Source organism: Salmo salar, chromosome 26 (genome assembly GCF_965601325.2).
Source record: "Salmo salar chromosome 26, fSalSal1, whole genome shotgun sequence".
In the NCBI taxonomy this organism is placed as follows: Eukaryota; Metazoa; Chordata; class Actinopteri; order Salmoniformes; family Salmonidae; genus Salmo; species Salmo salar.
In genome coordinates, this window is record NC_138316.1 from 19,254,933 (window position 1) to 19,267,251 (window position 12,319).

At 41.5% G+C, this 12,319-nt stretch overlaps 1 protein-coding gene across 2 annotated transcripts in view; it reads left to right on the forward strand.

Moving 5' to 3' along the window:
- Positions 1–3,781: 3,781 nt before the first annotated feature.
- The window catches only part of LOC106587184 (lysine--tRNA ligase), a 55,782-nt gene continuing 47,244 nt past the window's right edge, over positions 3,782–12,319 (forward strand). Inside the window, exon 1 of one of the 2 annotated variants that reach the window (XM_014175274.3) lies at positions 3,782–3,894. In XM_014175274.3, coding sequence (XP_014030749.1) covers positions 3,851–3,894 — 44 coding nt within the window. In that variant the 5' untranslated portion in view covers positions 3,782–3,850. The remainder of the gene's footprint in view (positions 3,895–12,319) is intronic. The other variant, XM_014175273.3, reaches the window with a different exon arrangement.

Sequence of the window (12,319 nt, forward strand, 5' to 3'; positions counted from 1 at the left end):
ACTTGTGTCATGCACACAGTAGATGTCCTAACCAACTTGCCAAAACTATAGTTTGTTAACAAGAAATTTGTGGAGTGGTTGAAAAACGAGTTTTAATTAATCCAACCTAAGTGTATGTAAACTTCCGACTTCAACTGTACATAGGGCAGCAGCCTTTAAGGTGCAGGGTTGAGTAACTGGGTGGTAGCCAGCTAGTGATGGCTATTTAACAGTCTGATGGCCTTGAGATAGAAGCTGTTTTTCAATCGCTCGGTCCCAGTTTTGATCCACCTGTACTGACCTCGTCTTCTGGATATTATATATATTTAGATATTATATATATATATATTATATATATATTTGGGGTGTACTTTGACACTTGGCTGACCTGGGCAGAAGACATTGAGAGAGTGGTGGGAAAATGTAAGAAGGTGCTAAATGTAATTGACTGTCTGATGGGGAAGAAGTGGGCGGCTGGGCGTTCCTCATTGAGGATCATGCATGTTGCATTCATCTGATCTGTAATAGACTATGGCAGTATAGTGTATGGTTCGACAGCCCAGACCTCATTGGAAAGGCTAGATGTCATACAGGGGAAAGGACTCAGAATGTAGTGGGGAGTTTCGGACCTCCCCAGTGTCTGCAGTACAGGTGGAGATGGGGGATATGCCATTGCAGATTTGTAAATAGCAGCTGAATTATTGGGTCAACCTACAGGGACATGGGGTGTCTTATCCTGCGAAAGGGATTTTACAGGCATGCTGGGAACATGAGAGAGGACAGAGCACAAGCATTGGCTGGCTGGCTGGGTAATACTCAGGCGATGGAGATGTATGGAAGGGAGTTTAGTCCAACGGTAGCTATTCCTGTAAACCCAACATGGCTACTCCGCCTCCAGTAGTTAACCAATAAGTGTTGGAAAGACTACGGAACGATAGGGAGGGTGTTGATCCATCTGATTTGTTTAAGACACATCTGGATACTGTGTATCAGGATTTTTGTGGCCATTTACACAGATTGTTCAAAATATCCAAGGACAGACACACCGGGTCAGCATTTGTAGTGCAGGAATGTGGGGTGGCATTCAGGAAACGTATTACAGATCATCTGGCTCTATATATGGCAGAGCTGATGGCCATACTGTTGGCCTTGCAGTGGATGGAGGAAGTTAAGCCAGACAGAGTAGTTATTTGCTCTGATTCATGTGCAGTGTTGATGAGTCTTCAGTCCTTTAGATCACATAGCAGACAAGACCTGCTTTATGATGTACTACAAGCCCATTGCAGGATTAGATAGATGGGTATACAGATAAGATTTACTTGGGTTCCAGTCCATGTGGGGGTGGAGGGGAAGAGAAGGTTGATGTACTGGCTAAAGAAGCACTTTGTTCGGGGATGTTGTAGTTTCAATGAGCAAGGCAGAGGAAAAAACCCTGATATGGACAGTGATGATGCAGAGATGGCAGGAGCAGTGGAATAGAGATACTAAGGGCAGGCATTTATTGCAAGTATATAGGAAAGTCGGGGAGGGGAAGATGGTAGGAAGGGACAGAAGAGAGGAGGATATTTTTTGTTTAACCCTTGCTGTCTCTGCCTGGCCGGTTTCCCCTCTTTCCACTGGGATTCTCTGCCTCTACCCCTATTACGGGGGCTGAGTCACTGGCTTACTGGTGTTCTTCCATGCCGTCCCTTGGAGGGGTGCGTCACTTGAGTGGGTTGAGTCACTGACGTGGTCTTCCTGTCTGGGTTGGCGCCCCCCCTTGAGCTGTGCCGTGGCGGAGATCTTTGTGGGCTATACTCGGCCTTGTCCCGGGATGGTATGTTGGTGGTTGGAGATATCCCTCCAGTGGTGTGGGGGCCGTGCTTTGGCAAAGTGGGTGGGGTTATATCCTACCTGTTTGGCCTTGTCCGGGGGTTTCATCGGATGGGGCCACAGTGTCTCCTAACCCCTCCTGTCTCAGCCTCCAGTATTTATGCTGCAGTAGTTTATGTGTCGGGGGGCTAGGGTCAGTCTGTCACATCTGGAGTATTTCTCTTGTCTTTTCCGGTGTCCTGTGTGAATTTAAATATGCTCTCTCTAATTCTCTCTTTCTCTCTTTCTTTTTTTCTCTCTCTCGGAGGACCTGAGCCCTAGGACCATGCCTCGGGACTACCTGGCTTGATGACTCCTTGCTGTCCCCAGTTCACCTGGCCGTGCTGCTGCTCCAGTTCCAACTGTTCTGCCTGCAGCTATGGAACCCTGACCTGTTCACCGGACGTGCTACCTGTCCCAGACCTTCTGTCCCAGACCTGCTGGAACCCTGACCTATTCACCGGACGTGCTACCTGTCCCAGACCTGCTGTTTTCAACTCTCTAGAGACAGCAGGAGCGGTAGAGATACTCTCTTTTATGAACATTTGAACATCTAGGCCATGTGCTGTTATAATCTCCACCCGGCACAGCCAGAAGAGGACTGGCCACCCCTCATAGCCTGGTTCCTCTCTAGGTTTCTTCCTAGGTTTTGGCCTTTCTAGGGAGTTTTTCCTAGCCACCGTGCTTCTACACCTGCATTGCTTGCTGTTTGGGGTTTTAGGCTAGGTTTCTGTACAGCACTTTGAGATATCAGCTGATGTAAGAAGGGCTATATAAATACATTTGATTTGATTTGATTTGATTAAGGCTGGGAAACAGCCAGTTGAATAAGACTTTACATTTGATAGGAAAGCCTCCAACAGGAAAGTGTGATTATTGCCAGGAGATGATCGTGGACTACAGGAAAAGGAGGGCAGAGCACGCCCCCATTCTCATCGACAGGACTGTAGTGGAGCAGGTTGAGAGCTTCAAGTTCCTTGGTGTGCACATCATCAACAAATGATTATGGACCAAACACACCAAGACAGTCGTGAAGAGGGCACGACAACACCTATTCCCAGTCAGGAGACTGAAAAGATTTGGCATGGGTCCTCAGATCCTCAAAAAGTTCTACAGCTGCACCATCGAGAGTATCCTGACTGGTTGCATCACCGCTTGGTATGGCAACAGCTCGGCCTCCGACCGCAAGGCGCTACAGAGGGTAGTGAGTACGGCCCAGTACATCACTGGTGCCAAGCTTCCTGCCATCCAGGACCTCTATACCAGGCAAAGGAAGGCCCTAAAAATTGCCAAAGACTCCAGCCCCCCTAGTCATAGACTGTTCTCTATGCTACCTCACAGCAAGCAGAACCAGAGCGCCAAGTCTAGGCTTCTTAACAGCTTCTACCCCCAAACCATAAAACCGTACTATTTGCACTGACACCCCTTTTTTTTACTCTGCTGCTACTCACTGTTTATTATCTATGAATAATCACTTTACCCCTTACCTACATGTACATATTACCTCAATTACCGTGACTAACCTGTACCCCCGCACATATACCGGTACCCCCTGTATATAGCGTCATTCATTTATTTTACTTTAGTTTATTCAGTAAATATTTTTCTTACTGCATTATTTTAATTAAAACGGCATTGTTGGCTAAGGGCTTCTAAGTAAGCATTTTACCTGTTGTATTCAGCTCATGTGACAAATACATTTTTATTTTATTTGATTTTGAAATGGAGATAGTGGAGCATGTATTGATACAGTGTGGGCAATATGAGAGGGAAAGAGGGAGGCTGAGATCTACTATGAGGGAGAAGGGAATACAGGAAAGTAGTTTAAAGAGTATATTGAGTAGAACGTCATTAGATATAGTCTCAAATATATGTCAATCTTTTTTAAGAGAAACGTGGCTGGCAGGTAGAATTTAGTTTCTCCCTTGCTCTGGCCCACAGTCCAGTACAGTAGATGGCGGTAATGCACCATAACTTGCATGCCAACGCCCGATAAAGTCTAGCGAAGGAGAAAAATAAGATGGCAGACGTTACCGAGGTGGATACAGAGAAACTCAGCAAAAAGTAAGCCATTGTCGATTCACTCGTTTATTGGACAGCATTTATGAAGACGTGTGCAACACTTTGATGGTGTGTGTGTGGATCACTTCCATGTTATTATTCGATAAAAGCAGTAGGATATTGTTGCACACAGTTGCATCAGATCGGATAAAGCACGATGGAAAAATAAGTGTACCATAGCGAATGTACATACAAATTCTAATGGGCCATTAGGTTCAAGCCGCTTATCGCACGTGCTGCTTGCAGTCCCTTAATGTACACGTATGCATGCTCTTCATCCTATTCTGCGAGTGGATATAACTACAAAACCGTTATTGCATCTTACAAATTACCCAAGGTTATTTGCTGATTTGAAGTTTCTTGTTTTCATGTAGGTTGATTAACAACACTTCGTTAGCTAAAACGTGGTTTTTGCGTTTTTAGCTTTATCATAATGAGTTGTTGCCAAATTCACCAACCTTTAAGGTCATACTGATGTGCCATTTATGTGGAGAAACATTGAACTCGTCAGTTTTTTGCCTTATTCAATAATCTCACTTCTGTAATGGGATGGCTTGCTAGCTAGTGTATTTAGCTATATACTTCTAGGCTACGTGGTCTGACTGATCAGCTCAGAATGAAAGTGAAAATGTTCTTCCTACTCAGTGGAACAACCCAATTGTCATACTTGAGTAAAAGTAAAGTTACCCGAATAGAAAATGACTCAAGTGAAAGTCAGAGTAAAATATATTCCTTGAGTAAAAGTGTAAGTATTTGGTTTTATATATACTTACTTAATTCTCAGAAGTAAAAAATACAATACATTTTTTATTACTTATATTAGGCAAATCAGAGAGCATGATTTTTGTTTAAAAAAAAACCCTCAAACACTAAGTAGACAGGACACACCGGAAAGTGTTTATTTTTTATTTTTACATTGGATAAAAACACAGACTACAAAATGGTATATCTACATCAAACACTACACCTTGTAACCCCACTTCTGAGAAAATGGCCCTTGAATGTTTTGGTACACCTACTGGAGAGCTCTTCTTTCTCTATACCCATTCAGAAGAATTCACACCCTCTTAACCTGTTATTGCTAGGGGGCAGTATTTTCACGGCTGGATAAAAAACGTACCCCATTTAATCTGGTTACTACTCCTGCCCAGTAACTAGAATATGCATATAATTATTGGCTTTGGATAGAAAACACTCCAAAGTTTCTAAAACTGTTTGAATGGTGTCTGTGAGTATAACAGAACTCAAATGGCAGGTCAAAACCTGAGAGATTCCTTTACAGGAAGTGGCCTGTCTGACCATTTCTTGAACTTCTTTGCCATCTCTATCTTTTACAAAGGATCTCTGCTCTAACGTGACACTTCCTACGTCGTCCATGGGCGCTCAGAGCCTGGGAAAAACCTGAATGTTGTCATCCCAGCCCCAGGCTGAAACACATTATCGCCTTTCTCAAGTGGCCGATCAAGGGACTGTGGGCTTAGGCGCGTGCCCTGGCCGCCCCCGTCTTTGTGATTTTTCCTCTGTTTGCCGAAAAGGAGATTCCCGGTCGGAATATTATCGCTTTTTTACGAGATAAATTGCATAAAAATTGATTTTAAACAGCGGTTGACATGCTTCGAAGTACGGTAATGGAATATTTAGAATTTTTTTGTCACGAATTGCGCCATGCGCGCGACCTTGATTTACCATTTCGGATAGTGTCTGGGACGCACGAACAAAACGCCGCTATTCGGATATAACGATGGATTATTTTGGACCAAACCAACATTTGTTATTGAAGTAGCAGTCCTGGGAGTGCATTCTGACGAAGACAACAAAAGGTAATCAAACTTTTATAATAGTAAATCTGATATTGGTGAGTGCTAAACTTGCCGGGTGTCTAAATAGCTAGCCCATGATGGCTGGGCTATGTACTTAGAAAATTGCAAAATGTGCTTTCACCAAAAAGCTATTTTAAAATCGGACATATCGAGTGCATAGAGGAGTTCTGTATCTATAATTCTTAAAATAATTGTTATTCTTTTTGTGAACGTTTATCGTAAGTAATTTAGTAAATTGTTAGCAAATTCCCCGGAAGTTTGCGGGGGGTATGCTAGTTCTGAACGTCACATGCTAATGTAAAAAGCTGTTTTTTGATATAAATATGAACTTGATTGAACAAAACATGCATGTATTGTATAACATAATGTCCTAGGTGTGTCATCTGATGAAGATCATCAAAGGTTAGTGCTGCATTTAGCTGTCTTCTGGGTTTTTGTAACATTATATGCTAGCTTGAAAAATGGGTGTCTGATTATTTCTGGCTTGGTACTCTGCTGACATAATCTAATGTTTTGCTTTCGCTGTAAAGCCTTTTTGAAATCGGACAGTGTGGTTAGATAAAGGAGAGTCTTGTCTTTAAAATGCTGTGAAATAGTCATATGTTTGAAAAATTGACGTTTTTGTATTTTTGAGGAATTTGTAATTCGCGCCACGCCTATCATTGGATATTGGAGCAGGTGTTCCGCTAGCGGAACGTCTAGATGTAAGAGGTTAAGCCTTAGCCCCACCCATCTCTTTAAGGATTCACATGTGAGGCCATGTGCTAAACAAACAAGGGTTTTCAAGACTTAAAGTGGTGAAAGTAGAAGCAAAAAGTATTAGTACACTTTATCTAGTCTTTGGCCTAAATCCTAATCTGACTTTGGTGCAGGTCATGTTGTTCTTCACATTACCATCTCTGGTGAACACACACTATATATCAAATCAAAGTTTGTCACATGCACAGGATACAGAAGGTGTAAAAGCTACAGTGAAATGGTTACTTGCATGTCTGCTTTTGCAATATCAAAAATAGAACGTGTCCAGATGAAAATATTGTATAAATATTTTATTATTAGATGATGCTTACCCAGACACACTTGTCTAAATTGATGGTTCATGTGACAGAAATGCTGTAACCACCCCCCAGCCACATATAGCTAAGTGGATGAGTCACAATTGTCTAGACATGTACACATGTTCATGAAATACACACATTGGACAAAGGTATATGGACATCCCTTCAAATCAGTTGATTCAGCTATTTCAGCTACACCCGTTGCTGACAGGTGTATAAAATTGAGCACACCGCCATGCAATCGCCGTAGACAAACATTGGCAGTAGAATGGCCCGTATTGAAGAGCTCAGGGACTTTCAATGTGGCACTGTCATAGGATGCCACCTTTCCAACAGGTGTCGTGGAAATTCTAACCAAGTGAGAGAGACTCTGAAGTAATGACAAACAATCATCTGGTGATCGCTGACAACCCCGAAACAGAGTTGGGTTAAGATGGCAAAGATACAACCTCTTAGTCTACATGACAAACAACATGTGTGGAATGGGTCAAAGGGTGAGGTTTTGTATTTGAGGAAGGAGTATCCCCCAGCCAGATATCATTTGCTGTGAAAACTGTTCTAATTGTACAGAAGTCAAAGTTTGGCCCCTAAGACAAGGTTCCTCTTATCAGCTGTCCATACCAGAGCCATCTCCTCCCTGGTACCTCAGAGTACACAAATACCAAAATACCAGGCTCTGAGAGAGGACAAGACCATCCTAAATCAGTTGCTAGCTCAAACCCCAGAGGCCAACTTAGTTCCCACAGACACAGATGAGGGAGTACTGAAAAACCCTATTCGATGCATAAACAGTATTAAAACATAATCTCGTAACTTTCTACCATACAAGTCAGTTTGTCAAATCTATGCCCTGCTAGAGCTGCCCCAATCAACTGTAAGTGCTGTTACTGTTTAGTGGAAACGTCTAGGAGTAACGTCTCAGCTGCCAAGTGGTAGGCCACAAGCTCACAGAATGGGACCACCGAGTGCTGAAGCGCGTAGCGCGTAAATGTTGTCTGTCCTCGGTTGCAACACTCACTACTGAGTTTCAAACTGCCTCTGGAAGCAATGTCAGCACAATAACTATTAGTCGGGAACTTCATGAAACGGGTTTCCATGGCCGAGCAGCCGCACACAAACCTAAGATAGCCATTGGACTCTAGAGCAAGTGGAAACGCCTTCTCTGGAGTGATGAATCATGCTTCACCAACTAGCTAGCTAAACAATAAACCATAATCCCAACCCATACAGTACAAACAGATTGTCATAGCTAGCCACTGTTGGATTCTGGGTGAAACTTTGAACATGGTTATACTCAGAAGTATCGGAACATTAGTTACAAAAGAGACATGAGGGGTGCCATAATGAAGCTCGGGAGGGGCTGAGTGCAGGGAACACGATTGCATGTGGCAGTACTGATAGTCACTCCGGTTCACACTGACCGTGTGCAGAAAGTAGTCCATCACAACTTTTTCTCACTCATGCATGTAGCACAATGGCAACATTAGCCGATTGATTAAATAATAAATGGATGATGCCTTTCTATAACATGGCAGTATTCTCCTCTCAGATCTATAAATAAGTCTAGTTCGTGCATGCCAGACACAAGCCAATACAAACATCTGCCATGGAGACATCACTACAAAACACATTATGTACATTTGCCATAGAACGATACAAATAATATACTATTTAATTACATCAAACGGACAACCGTGCACACTGGTATACAGTGTATTCAGACCCCTTCACTTTTTTGTTATGTTACAGCCTTATTCTAAGATAGATTTTTCCTCGTCAATCTACACACATAATGACAAAGTGAAAACAGATTTTTTGAAATTATAGAGAATGTATTAAAAATAAAAAACCTTATTTACATAAGTATTCAGACCCTTTTTCTATGAGACTCAAAATTGAGCTCAGGTGAATCCTGTTTCCATTGATCATCCTTGAGATGTTTCTTGGACATTGACCAAGTTATTATTATTTTAGCTGTCTACCACAGCATATTGGAGTTGAAATTAAATAATGAGCTGAAAGTTTAGATGTTCATTTTGAGGGTATTTACATCCAAAACAGGTGACCGGTGTAGGAATTACAGCACTTTTTATATGTGCGCCCCCCCCCCCCCCCCCCCCCCCCTATTTTTTTAAGAGACAAAAGTAATTGGACAATTGGCTTCTCAGCTGTTCCATGTCTAGGTGTGTGTTATTCCGTAATTAGTTAATTTACAAATAAGCAGATAAAAGGTCTAGAGTTGATTTCAAGTGTGACATTTGCATTTGGAATCTGTTGCTGTTAATCCTCACTATGAAGTCCAAGAGCTGTCACTGCCAGTGAAGCAAGCCATCATTAGACTGAAAATCTAAACAAACACATCAGAGAGATAGCAAAAACATTATGTGTGACCAAATCAACTATTTGGTACATTCTTAAAAAGAAAGAACCACTGGTGAGCTCAGGAACACTAAAAGGCTTGGAAGACCACTGAAAACAACTGTGGTGGATGACAATAATTATTTCCCTAGTGAAGAAAAACCCCTTCACAACAGTTGGCCAGATCAAGAACAGCCTCTAGGAGGTAGGTGCATCTGTGTCAAAGTCAACAATCAAGAGAAGACTTCACCAGAGTAAATACAGAGGGTGTACCACAAGATGTAAACCATTGGTAAGCCTCCAAAAACAGGAAGACCAGATTAGTTTGCTAAAAAAGCCTGTACAGTTCTGGAACAACATCCTATGTGAAGATGAGACAAAGATAACTTTCAGAATGATAAGGGAAGAAACTGCTCATGATTCGAAGCATACCACCTGATCTGTGAAGCATGGTGGAGGTAGTGTTATGGCGTGGGCATGTATGGCTGCCAATGGAACTGGTTCCCTTGTATTTACTGCTGACAAAAGCAGCAGGATTAATTCTGAAGTGTTTAGGGCTATATTATCTGCTCAGATTCAGCCAAATGCTTCAGAACTCGTTGGACGGTGCTTCACAGTGCAGATGGACAATGACCCAAAGCATACTGTGGAAGCAACCCAATTTTTTTTTTTTAAGGTAAAGAAGTGGAATGTTCTGCAATGGCAAAGTCAATCACCTGACATGAATCCAATTGAGCATGCATTTCACTTGCTGAAGGCAAAACTGAAGGCAAATAGCCCCAAGAACAAGCAGGAACTGTGTCACTGTCCAAATACTTATGGACCTGACTGAATAAGGTCCCACAGTTGACATCGGGCCGATGCTGATGTTGGCATTTTTAGCTAATATCGGCCGATTCCGATATGCTTACCGATATATTGTGCATCCCTAGTAGTTATATTTATGTAAACCTGCTGGTATCTATATTAATAAAGATAGATGATACGTTTTCCTTTGTCTAAAGGACACATAAATTGAAATTAGTAATCAGTTACAAAATGGTGTATCATGCACTGCAGTTGAGGAACAATGAAAGTAATTCTGCTTTGAAAGAACCAACTTCTATCACCACTTTTGAGAAAATGGACATTGAATGTTTTGGTACACCTACTGGAGAGCTCGTTGTCTACATAGTTAACATAGTTCACATCCTTCTTAAGCCTGTCCCCACCCATGCCAGGTCGCAATTGTAAATGAGAACTTGTAGAACTTGTTCTCAACGTGCCTACCTGGTTAAATAATAAATAAAGGTGGGGGAAAAACTCCTTAATGTGCTAAACAAAGTAAGAGTAGTGTACTAAACAACCAAAGATTTCAAGACTAAACGTGGTGGAAGTAGTAGTAAAAATACACTTTACCAAGGCATATATCCTAATCTGACTTTGGTGCAGGTCATATTGTTCTTCACATAACCGCCTTTGGTAAACACACACTATATAGCAACATGTATTTGGCACAGGATACAGAAGGTGTAAACGGCACAGTGAAATTATTTGCATAGTAGCAATATTAAATGTCCACATAACTATTTGATAATGCTTACCCAGACACACTTGTTTAAATTGATGGGTCAAGTGGAAAAAAATTCTATAACCACCCCCCAGCCACATCTACCTAAGTGGATGTGTCACTATTGTCTAGACATGTACACATGTTCATGAAATACAATAGATGGTTGTAATCATCCCCAGACACATCTGGCTAACTTGATGGGTCGTGTAATCATCTGTTGAAGCGGAGTCTCTTGTTTAGGTAGCTAGCTAGCTAAACAGTGAACCATAATCCCAAACCATACAGTACAAACGGATTGACGTACTGAGTAGCTCATGTTATAAACGGAAGCATGCTACATTGCAGACCAATCCACACTCATCTCTCGGCATGTCCATCCCATCCATTATTTCAGCCAATCATGACCAGCGGGAAGGTTCCTGACTTTCTGTATACCAACTAGGCTTGTAATTTAACAATTTGATTCATATTTACAGATGGCATACAAGTTTGTTATTAAGGCACGTGAAAGTTAACATTCTATTTTTATCCCCAAAAATGTTTTACATTTAATTCTCCTGTGTATTAGCGACGTGCGACATTCACCTAGCTTCCTGAAACGGATCATGTTTTGATTTGGGGGTCGCCAAACCAAAGGGAAATGCAACACGTATTTGTCAATCACTCATATCGATATCACATTGTAATCAATAGAACAAGGTGTGTGGGGGGGGGGGGGTCAGGTTGCAAATCCTGTTCAAAGGAACCCTACTGAAAAGGCGCATGGAATCTGGGAATAATGTGCATATCACTGGTTAGAGGACAACTTGTAAAAAATAGCCAGCTACATTTTGGATTGTTGCATTTTGTTTAACCTGTTAGGGCTAGGGGGCAGTATTTTCACGGCTGGATAAAAAACGTACCCCATTTAACCTCTTGGGGCTAGGTGGGACGCTAGCGTGCCACCTGTGGTGCACTCCATCAACAGCAGGTGCATTTCAAGAGCGGCAAATTTGAATCCAAATAAATGTCAAAATTCAAATTTTTCAAAAATACAACTATGTTACACCATTTGAAAGATAAACATCTCCTTAATCTAACCACGTTTTACGATTTCAAAAAGGTTTTACGGCGAAAGCATAAATTTAGAGTATGTTAGGACAGTACATTTACAAGAGTTGTGTGTAATGTTTTGTCAAGTCAAAGACGGGGTCACCAAAACCATAAAACCAGCTAAAATGATACACTAACCTTTTACAATCTCCATCAGATGACACTCCTAGGACATTATGTTAGACAATGCATGCATTTTTAGTTCTATCAAGTTCATATTTATATACAAAAACAGCGTTTTACTATGGCATTGATGTTGAGGAAATCGTTTCCCTCCAATAACCGGCAGTCAAGTCAGCGTCACAAATTAAATAATTAAAATTAGAAAACATTGGTAAAATATTATATTGTCATTTAAAGAATTATAGATTTACATCTTTTGAACGCAATCAACTTGCCAGATTTAAAAATAACCTTACTGGGAAATCACACTTTGCAATAATCTGAGCACTGTGCCCAGAAAAATACGCGTTGCGATACAGACTAGACGTCATGTTGGGGAGATCTAAAATCGAAAATACTATGTAAATAATCCATTACCTTTGATT